The sequence below is a fragment of the Hypomesus transpacificus genome, chromosome 1, assembly GCF_021917145.1.
Source record: "Hypomesus transpacificus isolate Combined female chromosome 1, fHypTra1, whole genome shotgun sequence".
Classification (NCBI taxonomy): domain Eukaryota; kingdom Metazoa; phylum Chordata; class Actinopteri; order Osmeriformes; family Osmeridae; genus Hypomesus; species Hypomesus transpacificus.
Window position 1 is genome coordinate 291,627 of NC_061060.1, and position 22,807 is coordinate 314,433.

General features: G+C 44.5%; 1 protein-coding gene across 6 annotated transcripts; it reads left to right on the top strand.

The window, feature by feature from the left end:
- Positions 1-16,307: 16,307 nt before the first annotated feature.
- Positions 16,308-22,600, top strand: ap1ar (adaptor related protein complex 1 associated regulatory protein). 6 transcript variants are annotated; one of them, XM_047021853.1, is made up of 11 exons: positions 16,309-16,488; positions 16,627-16,736; positions 17,500-17,548; positions 17,643-17,669; positions 17,757-17,782; positions 18,036-18,132; positions 18,421-18,519; positions 18,877-18,941; positions 19,040-19,116; positions 19,396-19,518; positions 19,795-22,600. In XM_047021853.1, exons 2-11 carry the CDS (start codon positions 16,666-16,668, stop codon positions 20,127-20,129), a joined length of 969 nt encoding a protein of 322 aa, XP_046877809.1. In that variant the 5' UTR covers positions 16,309-16,488; positions 16,627-16,665; the 3' UTR covers positions 20,130-22,600. The 6 variants fall into 6 exon arrangements, with proteins under 6 accessions (XP_046877837.1, XP_046877846.1, XP_046877809.1 ...); XM_047021844.1 differs by having other exon boundaries at positions 16,329-16,372; positions 16,564-16,736; XM_047021862.1 differs by having other exon boundaries at positions 16,356-16,372.
- Positions 22,601-22,807: the final 207 nt, after the last annotated feature.

Here is a 22,807-nt window from a genome sequence, read left to right on the forward strand (position 1 = left end):
GGTAAAAAAGTGTGATAGTCTCGAGCCACACATCCGTGGTTTGACCGACAGTGAAAGGATTGCGTGGGGAGGGAAGACACCCGCCTGTTAGAAACTTCCAACAGAGTGCTACTTCCAGCATCCAGGAGGCTTAACGCTCCGCGTCCGGGATCCTCAATAATGAAGGTCAAGATTTTTTTTCTTTTCAGATTTTATGTTCTGAGGCAGACACACTTCTATGTAACTTTTTTCAGACAGCTTCCATGGAAATGGTTTACAATAGCAAAGTGCAAAACATGAGATTTCCTAAAGGTCCATCTTTCCATCTCATGATTGGAAGTAAGGAACTACGTTTCCCTATTGAAATGGGTCACTTCTGTCGCAATACGCAATCACGCACACGCTCACACTTCTTTGTTCTATCTCTACTCCCCCCACCCCCTTCCTCCTCTCTCTCTGTCACAGGTACTGTGGAGGAACTGGGACAAGCCACATGCTGCTTCACAGATTTCTCTGCACCTGGGACAAGAACAGGACCTTCACATAAGTGTGTGTGTGTTCACCCCTGAAGGTGAGCAGTTTAGTGAGCTAGAGCAGCCATTCCCAACCGTTTCCATTCGCGGCCCAATTGCATAGCTCAAATAATTTTGCGCGCCCCCAACAACACATCCATTTACTTAATTTGCGTTCATGTTTAAAACCCCAGGAAACCCAAATCCACATATTTACATAATATAGTATTAGACATTAGTTTCAGTCAAAAATCAAAACATTGTTATTTAAGTTTGTGTAACGTTCCTGCTGATAAATTCTGGGTATTCTTCTTGGCCTTTGAAAAAATGAAAGCTTAAACACTCGGCTTAAACAATCTTTTCCTTATGTCGTCATAAGAAGGAAGGTTACCTCCCCTTTCTCTGCTTTGCCCCGCAGAGAATGTGGCCATCCAATGAGAAAAATGAGCTACGACCGTGCGAGCGCAATACTGGATTTTCCCCGAGAGACATCATGGCTTGCAAACGACCGAAGCATGGCAGTCAGCCCGCCCCTTTCTTCCTCATAGCATTTAAAGCTATAGACACAGAAACGGCACGTCCTGAGGAAAGCTCATTGTGGGACTGCTCGTAGTGGCTGTAATTCTGCACCAAGGCTGAATTTCAGGTAAGAGACTTCAGATCAGTGGCAATTTCTGTAAGACTACAAGGGTAGCTCAGCTTCCCCTAACATTTCAAAATATTAATGGTCAAATATTTACTATTGTGTTAACATTTTAAACACGTTCATATCGAAGACGAGTTTGTTCAGAATCAGCTACATATATTAACAGGTCGACTGACTGATTTCCTTCTCACACATTCCCTTAGTGCCACAGTGCATTTCCCTGTTGAAGCTCAGCTTCCGTGGACTTCGATGGGGCTGCTTTGAACAGTTTTTTTCAGTGCTTCGAAACTATGCGGTCATTGGATAAATGCTGCGATTATGTCCCGCCCTGGACGTTCAACGTCTCTGGGGTCGAATGGAGGAGTGAGCTGGCCTGGACACTAGGTTTCCGTGTGATGATTGGAGGGTCTGTCGAAAGACTGCATCTCCTTTTGATTGACAGTAATTTTGTACTATAAAAAGTAATCAAAGCAGATACAAGCTCAGTCCCATCGCGGATTTTGCAACTGTAGTTGAAGGACAAACTGCAGCAACCTATTTCTTGGTATTTGCTTGGTGAAATTGGTAACCAATTTTCATCATACATTTCATACAACTATACACCATGTTCCTTGTTTCAGTTTAACCTAATTTGCACATTTCCTCTTTCGAGATTAATATTGTTTTGTTAGATCGTTTGTTCATTCATTAATTAATTCAGTAGGTTAGGCTAGTGTCGTAGGGGTGAACTAGCCAGTGAACTAGCCAGATAAATGGAACATTTTTAGAATGTGGGCCGAAAATTGAAATTTGAAAGACTGCTGGGACTACTAAAGCCTATATAAAAGCATCCAAAAACAGCATGTCAAGGGATATTTAACTATTGGCGTTTCGGTCATGATAAATTAAAGACAAAATGTAATTTTAAAACAAGTAAGAATTCTAACAATCATTATCCAACGGTATATATACATATTTTGATATTTATACATTTTGTATATTTTAGTTTTCATTGGTTTGCCGGCCCACCTGCATTACACTCGCAGCCCACAGGTTGGGAATCGCTGAGATAGAGAGATGAATTGTTTCCACGAGACTAGTCATTCCTGTCCAAGTTCTTGTACATTATGGGATGTCTAGGTACTGTCTAGAGCTGATTGTAAAATGACAATTAAATAAACAGATGAATACTCCCTCCTCTGCCTCCACCCCCTTCCTTCCACACTCCCTCCTCCTTCGCCCCCCTCCCTCCCTCCTCCACCCTGCCTCCTCCTCCACCCTGCCTCCTCCTCCACCCCCCTCCCTCCCTCCTCCACCCTGCCTCCTCCTCCACCCACAAGGCACTACAGCAAAGCTCCTTCATTGAGGGGGCTGGCTAACATGTATGCGCTTCTTGAGGGTGGGCTCTGGTCCAACTTTTTATAAATTGTTTGATTACCATTTTCTGGTTTAAAGGGCTGTCGGCCATGCTGTACAGAAAAGGAACATGGAAAATCTTTGTTTAAAATCTGCAGAATGTTTTAAAATGTCAGCATGGGACATGAGTGGTGATGACAGAAAAGTCATGTGAGGCAGATTACGCTGCTGACCTTTCACTGCAGATTATACTGCTGACCTTTCACTGCAGATTATGCTGCTGACCTTTCACTGCAGATTATGCTTATGACTAGGGCTGGGCGATATGGGTAAAACATTATCGATATAGATATTTATATTTACATTCGATAACGATAATTAAACGATAGACCACAGATCTGTAGTAGCTAAATAAGTCTCCTCCTCAACTTTTTCTCTACACTTCGGCATAAGGTTTAGTCAGAGCAGTGTGAGAGAAATGTTTGCGGCCAGGAAGCACGTACCTGGGGTCAAGTAACTTAAGCTTTTTAAAACCTTGCTTTTTATCAATAGCCTACTTATCAATACCTTGCCGCAAACTCACACTTTCTGCATGTTCCAACGAGTGATTTTGCTTCAGGTGGTAAAAAAGGTTTCATATATATTAGTATTATTATTGGACCAAAACGCTGTTCTTATATGTCCAGAGACGTTATGAGAAATCCGCAAAACCTCTGTAGAGGTCCGCAAACGATTTACGGACCTAGCAAGCGGTTGCCTTGGAGATGTTGACAACATGGCGTTTGCACCAGATTCGTCGTGTTTGATTTGAGATTTTCCTACTTGTTGTTATATTATATAAAAAAACGGATATGGACTTTCGACAGATCTACCAACACCTTTGTAAGCAGAGATTTGTTAAAACATTTGTTAACCAAAAAACAACAAGAAGTCCACATTTGCAGTTTGTCGTATTACCAGACTTGGTAACCACCTGTTTGTTTATTACACCAATTTTCACCAAACAGTACTCTGCTCTTTGTCGGATTTCAAAAAGCCAAACAACGTCCAAGTAACTGGACAAGAGTAACCTTTTTTTATCAACAATTTCTTCATTGGAAGTTGCTCCCTCGCCATGGCTATCGCTGCCACTGTTTTCGGCAATAAGACTAATTTTTCGCGGTTAACATTAGCTACTCCACTCGACGTGATCAGTATATTTTAGTGAGCGTAGGCTACCATTTCTCCGCAACTTCCTGCTGCATCACAGAAATTAAATGGACTGCTGTTTCTAATTGTTCTCTATCGACATTATCGATATTATTGAAAATTAATTAATGTTACGATATCTTTATCGAGGGAAGTCATTACTTCGATAGTTATTTTTATCGATTTATCGCCCAACCCTACTGCTGACCTTTCACTGCAGATTATGCTGCTGACCTTTCACTGCAGATTATGCTGCTGACCTTTCACTGCATGCCTGACCTCTGTGTCAAAGACAGAACATGACACACTGTACTCTGTAACCCTGGATTCAGTTCAGGTCAAAGCTGACTATTTATTTACTGTGAGGGCAGGGGTGTGATGGAAGTCATTTGCATCAGTATCATGCCTGTGTGTGTGTTTGTATATGTGTGTGTTTATACTGTATGTGTGTGTGTTTGTATATGTGCTTGTGTGTGTGGGACTGCTTGAAATAGGTTCCCATGTTCTGTGAGTGATATACCCTACAGCTTAGATGACGGCTATGATAACCTAGTTTTGAACCAACGTGTGTGTGCACTGTACATGGGTGAGTGCGTTTGTGTATGTGTGAATACTGTAAGTGTATGTGCGTCTGTGGTATTGTGTGTGTGTGTACGTCAGTGGGTGTGTATTTGTGTGTGTGGCCATTTGTCTCTCCTCATGCCAACAATAATAATGCCATTCACTACATTAGGAATCAAAAATCGAGACCATATGTATCACAAACGTCCCTTTCAACTCCCAACGTCTAACAGAGATTGTCTTTTTTCCAGTGCTATATGGCGCAGGGAACAAGATGTGGGAACAGGTAGAGAGATGCTGCAGCTCTGGGGGTTGGGGTTGATGAGGCTGGGGTGTTGGAGCTGGCGCAGGAAGCTAATGAGTCAGAACCATGAGTCAAGCTGCCTGGTAATCACTCCCTGCCTCACAGCCATATCCCACAGCAGGAGCCATGGGGAGGCAGGCCTGTGGCTGCACTCACCAGATGCAAAGTCATTGTCACAGACTGGGAAGTGAGAACTTGTGTATTTTGGCTGAAAGCGTCTGCTAAATGAAGAAAATGTAATGTAGTGTTCATGTGTAGTTATGAATGTGACCTTAAAGGTCGGGCTAATGGTCATTCAGAAGTGCCTCAAAGAGCATACAGTATCTAAAAAAGAAATCCAAACTTCAATACGATAATCACTTGGCTGAATTGATCTACATATCCAGATTTGTATTTACTTTCTCGACTTGCAGTAAAAATGATCCGGGTATCTGTCATAGTTGTCAACATGACCCATGCAAGAGATTAGCTTTCTGTTGACAGCAAAAAGACAGATAGAAAACCTAGCATGGGGTTTGTGTTCTAATGTTTGTCCTCTCATCCTCCCTTTTACATGAGCAGGTGAGTGGTGTGTCTTGTTCATGCATGCTGGAGATGGACCGCGCTTGAGACGGACCGCGCTGGAGACGGACCGCGCTGGAGACGGACCGCGCTGGAGACGGACCGCGCTGGAGACGGACCGCGCTGGAGACGGACCGCGCTGGAGACAGACCGCGCTGGAGACAGACCGCGCTGGAGATAGACCGCGCTGGAGATAGACCATTCTAACATGTATGGTAGCAGAGCTACACCATTGGTTAGTAGGTATTTATTTATTGAACAAGGGTGGAGATGAGGCGTTCACACATCTTCATGTGTGTTTCTGGTCTCACATGTTTCCCTGGGGGATGGGCCATGGAGAGGTGGTAGGAAGGGTTTGCCCTGGAGCTAATGGTGTGTGCAAGTGCAGCTTTCACTCCTTGCTTTCCATGAATACATTACCTCTAGAGCACAAGATCTCCTACATCGCTCCTCCAGCAACTCTCAGGGTAACAGACTCACTGACAACGGGTATTATTCTAGACAGATGGGATTCTGGTTGAGGGTAGCTGGTGGATGGTGGAGCGGGGTACCGGTAGGAGGACTAGAAGCGGTGATCTGGTGGTAGACAGAAACAAAGTCAGCACAAAAACAGGTGTAGTCTAGTCAAAAAAATAACGGAAAGCCAGGAATACAGACGTGGGGTCGGTGATTCAACAAACTGGCGAGTAGTGGGTGACAATCCGGGGTACAAGAGCTGTGGCTTTGATAAAGGAATGAGCCGCAGGTGAGTTGAGTTACCGGGAGGGAGTGAAGAAGCGGAATGGATGACTGGACCTGGAAAAAACAGACTAGAACATGACAGACAAACTGCAAAGCCGGATCATTTGCATGCAATTTGAAATCCTTAAATGGAAAATAAATTTTGCAGTGCCTCTGTTCATTAAGCATGTTTGTGAAGGTCTTATGTTCCGTCAGGAGAGCTTCCTGTCATCAGAGCCTGCAGCAGCTGGGCCAGCAGGCCTGGATGGAGACTGGAACAGACAGGAGCACACTGGATGCTACGTCACACTGGGCTGCATGCAGATGACCACACAACAACAGGAGACAAAAGGGTTAGGTGAAGCGATAGAACATTGACGTTGTAACAACAAACAGTATTCACAGTAACTTTAGATGTGGATCTCCAGACATAGTGTGAAATACTTAAACGGCAGGGCCAACAATAGCTTGTCTTGTCAGCGTGCTCACGGTTCACAAGCTTGACTGTTCTGTTAGAATACTGACAGCCATTTCTGTGACCCATGCACCCCTGTAGCACATCCCTTTTGCTATCCTGTTCCCCTGCAGTCTGTCCTCCAGTCACACAGTAAACGGTTGATGGTAATGATTGTGTGAGTGGTCTGCCTGAAGCTGTGTATTTCACATCCCATAGAGAGTCTAGCTGGGTGGAGAAGGGCTTCTCTCTGCCAGATCTCTGGCCTGATTGCTGGGCGGATTCAGCTCGTTGGGCCTCTCCACTGAGCTCTGTATAAATAGGCACGCTGCAAATAGACCCTCTCTCACAGGAGGCTCTCAGGAGAAGGTTTGGACCGATGGGCAGATTCCCAAACTGCATCATGATTATATAGGCCTCTGCAAGACACTCACATTTACATCATGTTTCATGTTCTGCAGCTTATTAAGCAGTGTGCATATTTACCTCTGGTTTTGAGGAAGTGGTTAAGAAGGATAACCAAAAATACAGGCTTGGTATCGCTGCGAAACAGTGAATCATCTCAACAAGGGTGGATAAGGGATTAACAGCGTATGTATTGAAACAGCCTGGCTTGTGTCTTGAAGACTCCACAAATAGACAACTGATGCATTGTATTTATACTTAGCACTGAATTTCCACACATACTGCAAACCGAAACTGCAAGCAGGTCAGGATGTATTCCAGACTTCTACTACCACCCCTCCACACACACACACACACACACATTCACACGCCCTAACCCCCCCAGCCCCAGTCCTGGTGTGAAGAGTGACAGAGAAGGAACTGTTTCCCCATGCGCCATGTTCCCTGTGCCTTGCCATCTGAAGGTGCTAATGAAAAGCTGTTTCTTAGCCTCCTCCAGACTCCCATCCAGCCTTCCCCAGCCTCCAGCCGTCCCCAGCCTCCAGGGCTGGCCTCCAGCCTCCAGCCTTCTCCAGCCTCCAGCTGTCCCCAGCCTCCAGCTGTCCCCAGCCTCCAGGGCCGGCCTCCAGGGGTAGCAGTGTGAGAGGAGCAGTCAGACCTCCTGGGTGTTCCATGTGAGAGAATTACAGCCAGATTTCTCTGTTCTGGTATGATTAGCTTTACACTCTGTTTGAAGATATTTCTGCATGTTCTGGTGCTCACACACGCGAGGCATGCTGATGTTCTCCACCACACGCACGCTAGCTGGAGAAACAGAGTGTTAAACACACGCTCCTTAACGAGGGAACAGAGAGGATGTGTGAGAGGGTGTGAGGGCGTTGAAGCAGTTCTGCATGGGCGCCTCCCTGCAGGGCATGTGTACACAGACCCAGACCAGCTCTGATTCTCCCTCCTGGCTGCAGTCAGGATAAGCACCTCTGCTGTGGGGCCGGGCCAGGTGCCAAAGTTTCTCTCTAGGGAGTCTCACAACTTTTTTCAGACATGACAGTAGCAGCAGAAACACGTTTAACTAATCTGAGTTCACTGATTAGAAGGAGATCAAGTGATGTGGAAGCATGGCTAAGTGGTGCTGAAGAACTCAGAAAGTGTGAAACATGTCTCTCTCTCTATGTCTCTTAGTTGAGGAGATACAGATCTATCTCCTCGCTTCCTGCCATCTCTGAGTACACTATCTGTGTCCCGGTCACACTAACCAGTCTCCACCCAGCAGATTCAGTGTTTTACAGGCTACATAAAAATACTTTGCATAAAAATACATTCCACTCTGTCAATAAAGATACTGGTGTTGTGCTAATGATGAGTCATAGCTAACATTAGCACAATGGCTTTCTGCTGGGGTGTGGTCCAACCATTCCAGAGGAGGAAGATGCTAAGAAGATGTAACCTAAATCTCCCTGACTTCCATCCCTTGGGTAACACAACTCTTCAAGGGAGACTGATTTGCATGCAATTGTCCTCTGATGAAATCCTAATCTATTTTTATATCCCTGTGATGAAACGATCTTTGTTAAGAGTCTTCTTTCGAGTAGGCCTAGAGGACTTTCAGCGTGCTGGAACACAGCGACAAACACCAGCGGAAATGCCTCCGAAGCCAGGACCCCCACCCTACTCTCACCCCTCCACCCTACCCTCATCCCTCCACCCTACCCCTCCACCCTACCCTCAACCCTCCACCCTACTCTCACCTCTCCACCCTACCCTCACCCCTCCACCCTGCTCTCACCCCTCCACCCTACCCCCACCCCTCCATCCTACCCCCACCCTCAGGGGGTCAATGGGAGAGGTGTGGAAATGTCATCAAACTATTATATATTCATTATGTATTCATTATTACTCCCAACAACATCTCTTTAATGTTGTAAGAGAGAGATGGGGAGGACGGTTGAGGGTAGTTGGTGAATGGTGGAGCGGGGTACCGGTATGAGGACTGGAAGCGGTGATCTGGTGGTAGACAGAAACAAGGTCAGCACAAAAACAGCCGTAGTATAGTAAAAAACAAAACAGAAAGCCAGGAATACAGACGTGGGGTCGGTGATTCAACAAACTGGCGAGTAGTGAGTGACAATCCGGGGTTTAAGAGCTGTGGCTTTGATGAGGGAATGAGCCGCAGGTGAGTTGAGTTACCGGGGGGGAGTGAAGAAGTGGAATGGTTGACTGGACCTGGAAGAAACAGATTAGAACCCAGTCTGTCTTATAGGCCGGGGACAAGACAGACAAACTGCAAAGCCAGATCATTTGCGTGCAATTTGAAATCCTTAAATGGAAAATCACATCTCTTTAATGTTGTAAATATGAAACTGTACATTTACATTTAAATTGTGTTTATTTAGCACAGGGGTGTCGAACTCCGGTCCTCGAGGGCCGCTGTCCTGCATGTTTTAGATGTTTCCCTGCTCCAACACACCTGAATCAATTAAAAGGGTTGTTATAACGACCATTCATTCGAATCAGGTGAGCTGGATCAGGGAAACATCTAAAACATGCAGGACAGCGGCCCTCGAGGACCGGAGTTCGACACCCCTGATTTAGCAGATGCTTTATCCAAGTGCCATGCAGCATGTTGAGTGCATGTGTAGCCGTTGTGTGGTGAAACTCACTCCTCAAGTATGTAACAGGCGACCCGCGTCAACGAATTGCTAGCTTTTCGTTGGCGTAGTTGGTAGTGGTGGCGCTTGGGAAGTCAGAAGTGGTGAGTTCGACTCCCGTTCTGAGCGGACAGTGGCCCGTATACCTCTGACGGAACTTGCAAGACCACGTCTGTTACACATGTATAAAATACAACAGAACATCAAAGATCAGAAGTACATACTTCTAACATACCACCATAAGAAGTGAGCATACAATGTTTAGAATAAGAGTACAACCACGTCTATAAATCAAATGTTCTGTTTTGCTCTGCATTACAGAAACGATAGTTCTCACATAGAACATAACATATGAACACAAATTCCTTATTTGGGCCAAGGTGAAAAAACACATTGTCCTTTCCTGCCGAAGGTGGGGATTAATTGAATTGTTCTGCACAAGCTCTCAACGACAACAATATAGCTCTGGTAAATTGATTGTTTTTAACTATTAAACATTCTTTTAACGCTTTACATACTACACAAAACAATCATTTAGTAGCAATGCATTCAAATGAGTTGGAAATGTTTGCACATAACATTTCAAAGTGATAAGGAGTCAGTCTCATACTGTGGTACATCCTTCTCTTAACCCACAGCTGCTCAACATAGTTGTGCTTCCATCCGACCCAGTAGCCTGGGGGTATGACTGTACTAATGACATACAGTCTGTGTTTTCATGCTTGCGCTTCATGGCAACTTTATTTGTTCACTTTTAGCAAATGCATTCATTATTTCCTGTTAACTAGTGTTAGACACGGGTTCTGATTCACTATTTTTGGGATCCTTCAAAAAACAAATCCCACCCATGACTGCAACTCATTCAAGTTAAACGTAAGAACTGCGTCACACTGTAGAAGTGTAGCACTGTAGCTAGTGAACATGTGGATCTTAAACACAGGAAAACTGATAGCAGATATCAGGGCAATCAATAAACTTGAGTTTAATCTTCAGTTTTGGAGCCCATTTAGCTAGATTGTAAGTCAGGGCTTTGCCTCGTATGTCCTTAAAGAGTTCTTAGAATAAAGACACATTGATTAAAGCTGGGAGTGATCCAGTCGACACTACGATCCTCCTCATGTATGTCTGATGTTACACTGTCAGCATTGTCAATTCAATACCCCAGAACCTACCAGGACTTAATGGAACAGTTGACAATTTTGGGGGGGGATATGTTGCTACATATACAATAGGTTGGGATCTTTGTTTAAAAACAGGATGTTGTTTTCTGTAGCACTTTGATGGTCTGCAGCCGTTTTACCAAACAACACCTAAAACACATTGTCTCCTCTTCTAATCTCTGCTCCAGTTGAGGTGGTCTGCCTCACCCTGACAATCCTACATGGCGCCTGGACATGGAACACATTCGTCTTCTTTGAAGGTTTCTCTGCTTCCAGAGACTTCTGTCTGTGGTGAAACTCAACGCCCCCATGCATGATGTGTGTGCCACACAGAGGCTCTGACCTGGTGGGGTTGGGATTCCTGACAAGCGAGAGTGTGTGGGATGACTTGCCGATGTAAGATGTGCAGGGTCATATGTGACTGGGTGGGAGGAGGCAATACATCTGGTTCCAGGCACATTCAGCCTTACTAAGAACGGAGGAAGAGTGGGCGATATAAATCAACTTGCACAAAAAAATCTCCCTTTGTGACCACTGCGCCACTCCACTCCCAAATACAAACTGAGATCGGTGGAGAGGAGGAGCTGTGCTGGTGGAGAGGAGGAGCTGTGCTGTTTGAGAGGAGGAGCTGCAGAGGAAGGCTGTGCTGGTGGAGAGGAGGAGCTGTGCTGGTGGAGAGGAGGAGCTGTGCTGGTGGAGAGGAGGAGCTGTGCTGGTGGAGAGCAGGAGCTGTGCTGGTGGAGAGGAGGAGCTGTGCTGGTGGAGAGGAGAAGCTGTGCTGGTGGAGAGGAGAAGCTGTGCTGGGAGGATATAGCACACAGATCTGGGCCATCTAGCGGAGTGTGTTTGTCAGGAATCTGGAATTTTACTTTCACGGTTGATTTCTGGATCCAACAACGTCAGGATGTTTAAATCATGCACATTGTTGATAAACATATTGTATGATGATAGCAGTCGGCCCCAGTTGCTTTTAGTAACAGAGACAAAAACATGAATTCAAAGTGGAGATGGTGAAAAGGAGAGACTGAGGCTTGATACTGTAGCAAAGTGGAGAGAAAGGAAAGAGAGGGAGGGAGAGAAAGAGAGAAAGTGAGGGAGTGAGGGAGGGAGTGATAGATGAATGTTCTTAAGTGAGTGAGTGATAGATGAATGTTCTAGAGTCTATGCAGGGAAACACTGCTGCTTTAACCTCTTTATTAGAAACTAGGGTATCTGCCCTGGTGGGAAATCTGTGTCTTCCTCTTTCAGTGTGGGAGGGGAAGAGGACTTTGCCGTCAGCCTGGAGAGCCCTTTACTCAAGGGCACCAAGGAGGGCCAGCTCAGAGCCCACCTCCAGCCCTCACCCTGCATGCAGCTCAGAGCCCACCTCCAGCCCTCCCTCTGCATGCAGTGCCCGAGATACGAGAGACATTTATAGGCACGACTAAGCTGCCAGCTTCACTTCTGATAAGGCATAGGGAGTTAGGATACATCCACAGTCCACCATACACAGTCCTCTAAGACGGCCAACCTGCATTTTACTCATTTAGCAGACGCTTTTATCCAAAGAGATATGCAAAATGTCCATATAGAAAGTACAGTAGCAGATCAAGAATCAGAAGTTCTACAGTACTTCAGTGGTCAAAGTCAAGGAATGGTCTGGATTTACTAGTCACATTGCAAAGTAAACACATCTCAGCTAACAGACGCAGTGATCTACAAATACTACAGTGTTCTAAAACAATACAAAATTGCAACTACAGTGCAACAATGACACCTCCATTTTTCAAGCATACAGCAACAATAACATGAGAGAGAGTCTGATGCCTTTAAGACACACGCTTCCCTGTAACCTTCCCCATCACCACATCCTGGTCTTCAGTCAAGCAGGCATCCACTGCTCCACACAGTTGTCAGTATGCAGGGTGTGGAGGTGTTAAGTACGAATCAAGTAAAACCTTTGCTTCCATCTGTCCCTGTGGAGCCTGTGAGTCTGGCCTGTATAGAGCCTGTGCTAAGTGACCTACATACAGGAGGAGCAGACACTGTCTCAGTGTACAGGGGCGTACAAGCCCCAGTAAAACGGAACTTCTCAGGGTTCCACTTGGGCCCTCCCACCAGACAACGCGGCAAATCACTTCACACACCCCCCCCCCCCCCCCGAGAGCCCAAACAGGTCACTCAATTAGAGGACCCTCTGGATATGTCTGATACTGCATTATGATATATTTATCTGACGTCCCATCTCAAGAGGCTGACACTGAGCTGTGGTTCCTGTGCAGTGGAGGTCGTCCATTCTGAAAAGAGATATCAACAAATGGCATGGATGTGTCTGCACTTTCTCCCAGTGTGTTGCTGTGAGATCACTTCCTCCCAGGGCAGAGTGCTGTGTGATTACTTCCTCCCAAGGCAGAGTGCTGTGTGATCACTTCCTCCCAGGGCAGAGTGCTGTGTGATCACTTCCTCCCAGGGCAGAGTGCTGTGTGATTACTTCCTCCCAAGGCAGAGTGCTGTGTGATCACTTCCTCCCAGGGCAGAGTGCTGTGTGATCACTTCCTCCCAGGGCAGAGTGCTGTGTGATCACTTCCTCCCAGGGCAGAGTGCTGTGTGATCACTTCCTCCCAGGGCAGAGTGCTGTGTGATTACTTCCTCCCAAGGCAGAGTGCTGTGTGATCACTTCCTCCCAGGGCAGAGTGCTGTGTGATCACTTCCTCCCAGGGCAGAGTGCTGTGTGATCACTTCCTCCCAGGGCAAAGTGTGGGCAGCAAGATGCTGACTGAGCACCAATGGCTTTGCTCTCGAGGACAAGGTCATGTTTCTGCTGATGCAGGACTCCTCCCTGAACTGGGATCGCATTTACATGGTTTCCATCTGTCATGATTTTTAATCTCTGTCTATGGAAAACATAACACAACAGGAATCACGGATTATTGAACACAGCAGCATTCAACTCTCCTGTTACTAACTCACCCTTTGTCACACAGAGTCTGAAATACAATTTCAAATTTAAACTGTTTTGTTTCTGGTCAGGGGAGAGTCCCCGGGATTAGGGTTAAAGAATCCCTTGTTTTGAGAGGTTGAAAAAAAAAAAACTTTTCAAAAAAGAGGTTTTGAAAGGTTGAAGTCATATTTCTGAAAAAGGTTTTGAAAAAACTGTCTCCTCTCATTTCACTATGAAAAACAGGCTTGAAAGTTTTTTTTTTTTTACATTTACATTTACATTTATTCATTTAGCAGTCGCTTTTATCCAAAGCGACTTCCAAGAGAGAGCTTTACAAAGTGCATAGGTCACTGATAATAACAACAAGATAGCCCCACAGCATTGCGGGTAGTCAAAAACAAGAAGTACATATTGTGAACAACCAAAAAAAAATAGTGCTAAAGGGAAGAAACCATAAGAGCATGTAGTTAAACAAGTTAAAAATACACAACATTAATCTCTAAGTGCAGGTGTACCTGTAGGAAAGCAATAAAAATAGGATTAACTAAAATAGAATACAACAGTTTAAATCAGCTACCACTAACCAACAAGAGCAACAGTCTAAGCAAGAGTCATTGTGATCCTTGAGGAAACTAGCGTTGGGTTCAGCAAACCATTCCTAAGTACCATTGTACTCCCGGAACAAGTGCGTCTTGAGCCTTCTCTTGAAGGTGGAGAGACAGTCCGTGTCTCTAAACAGTTTCAAAAGGATTTGAAAGGATTTGAAAGGATTTGAAAGGTTGAAAAAAATCTTTGCAAGAAAGTTTCAACAATTTTCTTTCGAAAAGTTGGCACTTTGAAAGAAAGTTTCCCCCCAAAAGTTTCGAAATTGTTGTACTCTGCTTTACTCTGTTTTAGGATTCTCTTTTCTCCTCTCCCCTCCTCTCTTTTCTCTCCTCCCCTCTCTTCTCTCCTCTCCCCTCTCCTCCCCCTCTCTTCTCTCCTCTCCCCTCTCCTCCCCCTCTCTTCTCTCCTCTCCCCTCTCCTCCCTTCTCTTCTCTCCTCTCCCTCTCTTTTCTCCTCTCCTCTGCAAAAATGTTATCAAAAAAGGCTTCATTTTATCAATGTTTTCAATGTTCCACACCTTGACCACGTGGTAAGTCAAAACAACTTCACCCTGAATACTAATACACGTGTTTACGATATTCCTGTGTATGATCCCTACTCCCGCTGTATGTGAAGGAGCCCACCTGGTCTGCTCCAGTCTGTTTGTCTCATGTTGCAAACACTTTTGCCATTATATTACATTTTTGGATATATCATATACACACAGTTATTCAAAAGCTAAAGCTATTCTTTCATCAGCCCTGTATGTACATTTCTGTACAAGATTGAAAGTAAATGGCAGAGATGATGAAAAATTCATGGTAAACACGAAAACAAGATTGAAACCAAACTTATTTTTTTACTGTAAGCATTTGTGGTTGTGAATACAGTTTTACACAGTACAAAAGAAAGAGTGTAGTAGGACAGAAACCAAACCTAATTTTGAAAAAGGTTATTACGGAATGGTGTGTGTGTGTGTGCTATGAACTGTAGCATACTGTAATATATAACGTTTTTAACAATATTGTCAGAATGTCTTCTTACAGTCACTGTACTGTTGCACAGTATTATACCAAGTGCCTGAAATAAAGCTGAAATGAAATAAATGATACAGTAATCCACCAGACTGTGGTCAATCATGCAGTGCACTGCAGTCAATGGATGCATGCGTGCTAAAATAAATGTTTGTGTATAGCATACCATGTGTTGTGCTGAATCAGCTATTACTGTATGTGTACATTAGAACATGTGTACATTACAGTAGATTGTTACATACCTGTTATCATTTCTACAGTAAAGGTTCAAATTATACCCACCACGACTCAAATTAGGCTATTTATCGGCCTATTCTCAGGCCATGATTGGTTGGTATTGAGTAAAGCAATGAGTGTTTGCACATGTGAGGAGTTAGTGTGCGGCACTGATGAATTAGTCTGGCATTTTGATGGGTTGTGTTTGAAAAAGGAAATCAAGATGCTTCCTGTTAGAATTGTGTGTGTTACGTGGAGAATTGTGTGTTGTGTTTTGCAAAACGTGTTTTATGAAATTGAAAACTGAGTCAAAAGCCAAAAATGTGCATATGGTTTTGCAGATTTGAGGTGTGGTTCTGGTGTTTGAGTGTCAGGTTTCAGAAATTGTGTGAAAAGTAACGAATTTGTGTGTAAGTATTTGAAAGAAACTGTAAGACATCCTGCTGATGGGAGCAGGTTAGGGTTAGGTGGGCACCTGTGTGTTGTAGCGTTCCTGCGGGGGAACAGGACTGGTCAGGGAGGCAACACTTCTACCTGTACTGCAATCTATGCTCGGCCATGTTCCCGCTGAGGAGAGTAATTCACGCCCGGGACAGCAAGCAGGGAGGCAGTTGGGATGTGATCCTGGCAGGGCGGGAGGGGCCAGGATCAGTGATGGAGGCTGTTCATAAACAGAAAGGTGCATGGAGGGTGCACTGCCCAGAGGAGGGTTATACCGCTCTCTTGTGGACGATTAAATCATTTTTGGCAAGAGTCTGGCACAGACACAAGATCCCTGGCATGTGTGAAATACAGCTTCTGTAATTCCGGACAGGGGATTTTTGTATTATTCTTCAGAAACTCTTGTTCAAACCCCAAAAAATCTACCTTTGAAAACTTTTTTTCACTGATACCAGAAAAACTGATAAGTACAGTTATGAAGTACTTTGTTACTTCCCATCTCTGCATACCAACATTCAAAATTATGTTATTGGTGGAGGTTATTAAAAAACGCAGTTTTGCTTCAATATTGTGTTAAGAGAGAACTGTTTTAGAAAGAAGCACAGATAAAACTACTGTACTGCTTGAACCATATGGAGTTCCGTAGCAAGCCATCGATCACATGTGTAGATCCGGAACAGGAACAGGATGAATGTCCAATCCACCGGTGAGGAATCTCATCTTTATCTATACATTTTTCGACAGTTAAAGTCGTCATTTGACGCCTAGTTTCATCCCTCTCTGTACAAGCAAGTGTTGAAGTGTTGACATCTTTTGATGCAGGTGAGCAAATCTCTCCTGCAGATTACCTTAGCTCGGCTAGCTCATGTCAGTGCAATCGACAAATCTTTGTTCAAGATGAAAGCAGTTTAGCGAACCAGCCAAGTTGTTGCAGCTAACGCGAGTTTGACGACCGTCCAGAGAGCCAGCTGTCTAGCTAGCTAACCCCGACAGAATGCTATGGGGAACTGCTGGGGTTACTGTACTGGGATCTTCCGGCGAGAAGCGAACAGGATACAACGTGGAGGAGGGTACGTAGCTAGTATGACTGGTGAAGTTAGCTACAGTAGCTGGTAGCCTACTACTCTCTGTGATCTACGCCCCAAATATCCAATACTGTAGCCAGCCACAAGTAACTAGCTAGCTCCAGCTAGAGCTACTCTACTAGCTAGCTAGCTAAAAGTATGTATTGGCTGAATGTCGCGGAACACTTGATTGTAAAGCTTGTGTCTGGATTTGCTGAAATTACATTACCATAATGTTGGTCACCGCATTATGGACCCCACCCCTAATTTGGGTTTCGTGCTAGAAGCGAGTCGGACGACTGCTTGTTGCGGCCGGGTGTTTATTACCCGTCTAGCTGGACTCAAACCGACCTGCTAGTTAATTAACGCTAGTTCTGTTAACTAGTTCTGGCACTCGTGGGGTCTGATTTACTTGTCAGTAAAGCAAGCCAAACAGGGTAAACACACAGGGAACGTTATCACATTTACATGTAGCCTAGTCATTTAGCAGACGCTCTTTTCCAGAGCGACTTACAGTAAGTACAGGGACATTCCCCCCGAGGCAAGTAGGGTGAAGTGCCTTGCCCAAGGACACAACGTCATTTGGCACGGCGGGGAATCGATCCGGTAACCTTCGGATTACTTACTTAACAAAAAGCCAATGCATAAGCACAGCTGTGGCTAGGTAGTTAGCTAGTTACTAGCCTGCACAAATTCTGGTTACTAATCTTGCTAGTGCAGTGCTGGTACTGCGTGTGTGTCACGTAGCTTCTCATTTCGATCATCACAGGTCCAAGTACTTCCGCAGCAGCACCACCGGGGAGCATTACACTATTGAAGTAGGTGCCACTACTCTGAACACGATTAATTTCTTTATCACATACAAAGTACAACGCTGTATTTCTAACACCGAACGATTCTTTATCTTGACAGTTTGAAAATCTAGTAGAGAGTGATGAGGTATGTGTAAATATTAACATTATAACATTCTCATGTTGATTATTTTTACTGGTTTGTGAACAAACTTATTCGGTTCTCTCATTCCAGGTTGAAAGCCCACAAAGCTGTCCCAGGTATGTTAATTGTTGTTGTGTTGCTCGGAGAGAGAGACCGAGAAAGGGACAGAGAGGAGGAGACAGAGTGAGAGAGAAACAGGTCGATTCTGAAACAGCACTGATGTTAGCCAGTGACTGCTGGCCTGTAAAAATAAGGAGGCATTACTCAATCATTCTTTTAGTTTACTATATTGCTGCTGAGAGAAAAGAGTATAAATCACAACTGAATCGTGTTCAAATGTTAATCCTTTGATGCTTGTGTTGGTTCCAGGCCAATCAATGAGGAGGAGATCAATCACCTCAAAGAGCACCGTTACACTGCTATTTCTGATCAGCAGACCCTGATAGACCTCAAACTGCAGGCGGAGGTATATGATACAAACAGATTATTTGTTTGCAATCACATGTAGTTAGTCTCATATAGGAAACACAGTAATGTATCTCACCCAGCTGTGACCAACAGGGTTTTGGGGAAAATGGAGATCTCTGTTTCCACTGTCCCAAGACTTTGCCTTCCATGTGAACCCCCACAGTTAGCGTCATGACAGCCTTCTTTATGATTTGGGCCAATCTTAACTTTAATTTGCAGCATTCATTTTTGATATTTCATATTTTGTGTTCTCAATTTTATTTTTATTTTTGTCATTTCTGCTCAGTTAGAGGCAGAAGAGGAGAGGTTGAGGCTAGACGAGGAGGCTAGGAATGCAGCACAGCGCCAAGCCGCCAGGGTCGCTCGCGAGCGAAGGCTCCTGGAGGTGAGGCGGCCCTCAGCTCGCCCACCCACTTCCTGTCACCTCCTCACACTTCCTGTCACTTCCTGCCTCATTAGTCCGCTAAAGACGCGATGCTTCCACCAACCCTCCCTTCCTCTACTTGATTTGATTGATGCTTGATTGAGTAAATGATTGATTTCAGTAATTTTTCCTTGTTTTCCCTGAAATATTATATTCCTCATCTCCCTGCTTGTCTTGTAGTTGGCTGTGTTGCTCTGTGCCCATCCCATGAATCTGTCAGCAGATGATTATTTGTTTCACTCAGTGTCTCTTCAGTCTTAGATCCCAGTCTAACATAGTGTTTATTAATCATGCTGGAGGTCTGGCTGTTTCTCTTAGGAGCAGCATGTGCTGAGGACTAAAGGCCGGCCAGATGGAGAGAGCAGAGCAGGACTCCACAAGAAGTGAGTTTCAGCAGCATTAGTCGTATCACTAAAACATTACAGTTTTTGCTCTAAAGAAACGATGCACTGCTACCAGGAATTGATGTTGTTTTCTGCAGCAGGCACACACCAGGAGAAGACTTTGGTGTTTACCTCCAGAACGTGAAGGCCCAGTCTGAAGCCTTTAGGGGCAGCAGTAAGTCTGTCATAAAAAAACATGCAGTAATGTATTCATTTAGCAGATGCTTTTATCCAAAGCGACATGTAGTCAAAAAGTGTATCACTGAGCAGCACTACATATCTATACCCCTCTCGCTGTCCCTCTTTACTGCTCCTAATAACAGAATGTACAGACACTCCAGTCAGGGTAGACAGATTACAGGCGCTCTGAGGCAATCAAGCCAACATACCCCACAAGATAAATATACAGACACAAATACAGTAGGGAATGTTGACGTTGGTTTGTTGTCTCCAGGGTTGCCCTCAGAGACCACTGTGGTAACCCCCAACACGGAGAGCAGTTGGGACTTCACCACCAAGACCCGCTCTACCAACGACGACGGCACCTCTCTGGACCTGGAGTGGGAGGACGAGGAGGGTGGGTGTCTGTCACTGCTCTGGACACAACCACACTGCTTATAACACTGGGTTAGGGTTAGAATTCACCCTCCAGGGGTCGTAGGTCATCCCCAGAGGTCATAGGTCACCCATCTACATATAGATCTTTTAAACACTCGTCTTTCATATTTGTATTACTTACCTAATGTTTGTGGGTCTAATAACAACAGCACAACATTATCAGGGTTTTAAAAGATAATGGTTCAGTCCTCCGTGTGTTTCTGATGTGCTGTGTGTGTGTTCTGCTGGGCTGCAGGGATGACTCGGGTGGGCCCAGCATGGGAGCGTTCCCGGACGGAGGAAGACATCCTGCGCGCTGCCCTGCGCCCAGGCCCCGCCCCCCTCGCCAGTGGCCCGGCCTCAGCCTCCGAGGACTCCAACGCCCTGGAGTGGGAGAACGATTTTGTGAGCGCACTCACTGACGAGGTGGATGAGTCGGAGTACGAGGGCTTCGTCAACCCTGTCCTGGAGACGCCGTCAGACACGCCTGGAGACACGCCTGGAGACACGCCTGGAGACACGCTGTCTTCAGACACGCCGCCCGGGGACATACCAGAAGACGCCACACTGTCGGACACACAGGACAGATAGTCCCCGTCCCCAGCGGAAACAGAGGCCAGTCATTACTAAGTCCACCAGCCCACGGGCTCGTCAGTTGGAAATGTATTGATCACCACTCGCTAGCACTGACATCTGCTCTAAGAGGAGGAGCAACGGGATCATTCTCTGTGGTCTGGCTTTTGTGTGTAAATAAGTCAGGATAATACTCCCTTTTTCAGTGCCTTTTTTAATTGAAATGCAATTTAAAATGTTAATATTTAAATGACCCAAGAAAGGCTTAATCTTAGTACAAACTTCCTATTTTAGTTATAAACCAAAAAGTTGCCATTGACACATGGCCATTTGCTAGCAATCTAGGCACTGTAAAAAGAAAGTCCTGGAACAAGCACTAAGGACATGTAACATTCATATCATAGCTTTGAAAAAAGATAATTCTGTACAGCTTTTAAAGTAAAAGTTGTTTACTATTATACAGTTCACTGCATGAACTGGCAACACAATGGGAGATGATTAGCAGATATAAATAATGTTGTAACCTGGGTGGGAACTGCCTTGGGCTGTCCCTGGTCCTTGTTTTATTTCCTAGTACTATGTGTGTGTTTTACAAACATTAGACACTGCTTCTAGCATTTTTACAAATCTGATTTGTTTTTATTGATGTGTTATAATGTGTAATTGTTTTCCTTTTTCTTCTTCCTCATTCATCACTTAATTTTTCCCCTTCAAAAGTCAAGTGCAATTTTTTTAATCGTAATGCGGGAGGAGTTTGCTTATTTGTGTTTGTTTGCAAGTGGGCTGCAGTGAGTTTACCTTTTGTGTTTGAAGCTGTTTTTGGTGAGCATGTATCACAGTGCCTGATTGGCTGTTAGAAGTGTAACCTGTCATTACTGAAGGAACATGACAAGCTCTTCTGCACAAAACTCTTAACGTGTTCCTGGGTTACTGAGGTGAGGATAACAGCAAGAGCCAGGCAATGTGGGGACCAGACGACTGAGAGGGGTTGAAACCCCCTCCATGTCACTGAGCAGCCAACCTGCACTGCCACCCCTCCTAACAGAGAGAGCAGCCCTAGGTCTCTTTGAGCTAACAAGTTAGCAGCTCTGTCTGAGCAACACAAAGTCTCTGGTTTTGTTTTGTAAACATTGCAGATGTGCTACCTCCTACTTTTTATAATTCTATACAATCCCCGAGTAGATACATGTCGAAATTCAATTATGTTAGGTATGTTGAAATTAACCAAATAGCGTCTTTTTGTGTAGGACTGCTACTGATGTATCAACACTGTCAACAGGTGTGACACTTGGACATTCCCAGGGTTATGCTCTTAACTAACAAACCAGACCTCAGTTTTGATTGTAGCACAATACCTGTCCTACCTTAGCTGTCAAAAGGCTGGCTCTATTTTAAGACTGCACATCAGTGGAACTGCAGACGAAAATGCATCCCAGCTGTTAGGCCCCTCCTACAATCTTGAAGTGTTTTTCCTGAAATCAGAGGGTTGTTTGTGTGAAACCAGTAAGTTTCATGTCAGGTGTAGTGGAGAGTAATTAATGTTGTACCAAAATGAACTGAGTTGTTTAGGGGACTGGAACTGGGGAACTTCTAAAGGGATGAACACCTGTAAATATCAAAGCTTTTAATAATTTATTTCAGTCATTCACTGCAGCCGTGGCATGGACTAGCTTGAGTGCTCATGATAGGAGCTTTACTAAACATCTGAAAGGTCTGGATCCTACTCAGACTACATCACAGGACACACACTTCACTGACTCCTGGCCGAGTTGGGCGAACAGGTTAGCTTAGTTCACAAAATAAAAGATTCACTCTTATTCCAACTTCACTGTAGGTTAGGGTTAGGGTTGGAAAGAATCCTAATGACTTCTGAAAGCTGATATTTAGTCTTTTGTGGAGATCATCTGCCTGGGATCTGCTCCACTATAATTGTGTTGATCTCAAGTTAACTAACAATGTTAGTTACGATGGAGGATTTTCAAAATCAGAAATTTTTCAGATTGTTAAAATTGAAGTGTTCTGAAAAAGAGCTATCTTATCTATGCACGATTGGACTCCTTGGAGCTTGACAGGTGTGTGTGTGTGTGTGCTGCTAATGCTGTGTGTGTTGCTAATGCAAAATGTTGGAAATGGTTTTAAAATCAAGGGGTACCATTGCAGTCACAGCTACAGTTTAATCAACACATCATTCCATAAAAAAAACAATTTAGTTTAAAAGTAATTTTTTTCTTCTCCAGCATGGGAAGGTATTACTGTAAATGAGACGTTTTTTTCTTTTTTTCAAGGACCAAATTTGGAATCCCCATTTCCATGAATGCATGACACACAAACTGAACAAGTACATCTTCAGCTGGAGCTGCAACCCTCATTATTGCCGTTTGTCATTCCAGCAGAATGTAATATTACAAATACTGTATGGTCCAGTGAGCACAGCACCCTATAGATTCAGTTTGAGAACAATAAATTAATAAATCCTATTGACCTTCTTATTTGGTGTCCTATCACTTATTTAGATAAACCTTTAGAAACCATTAACTTCTCATACGTATCTATCAACAAGCTTAAGTAACATTTGATTAGACCCTGGGAGCACTTAGCCTGGCTCTGCCCTCCTACGTACTTCCGCTCAATTTAGATTTAGCTTCTGTACTAGGTCTGGCCATGAGGTACGTAAGTCAGATGTCTCCGGTTAATTT

Coding starts and splice junctions, on each gene's coding strand:
- ap1ar (XM_047021853.1), top strand. CDS start 16,666: ATGGGGAACTGCTGGGGTTACTGTACTGGGATCTTCCGGCGAGAAGCG. Junction 17,549..17,642: donor GGGAGCATTACACTATTGAA/GTAGGTGCCACT, acceptor TTATCTTGACAG/TTTGAAAATCTAGTAGAGAG. Junction 17,783..18,035: donor AGCCCACAAAGCTGTCCCAG/GTATGTTAATTG, acceptor TGTTGGTTCCAG/GCCAATCAATGAGGAGGAGA.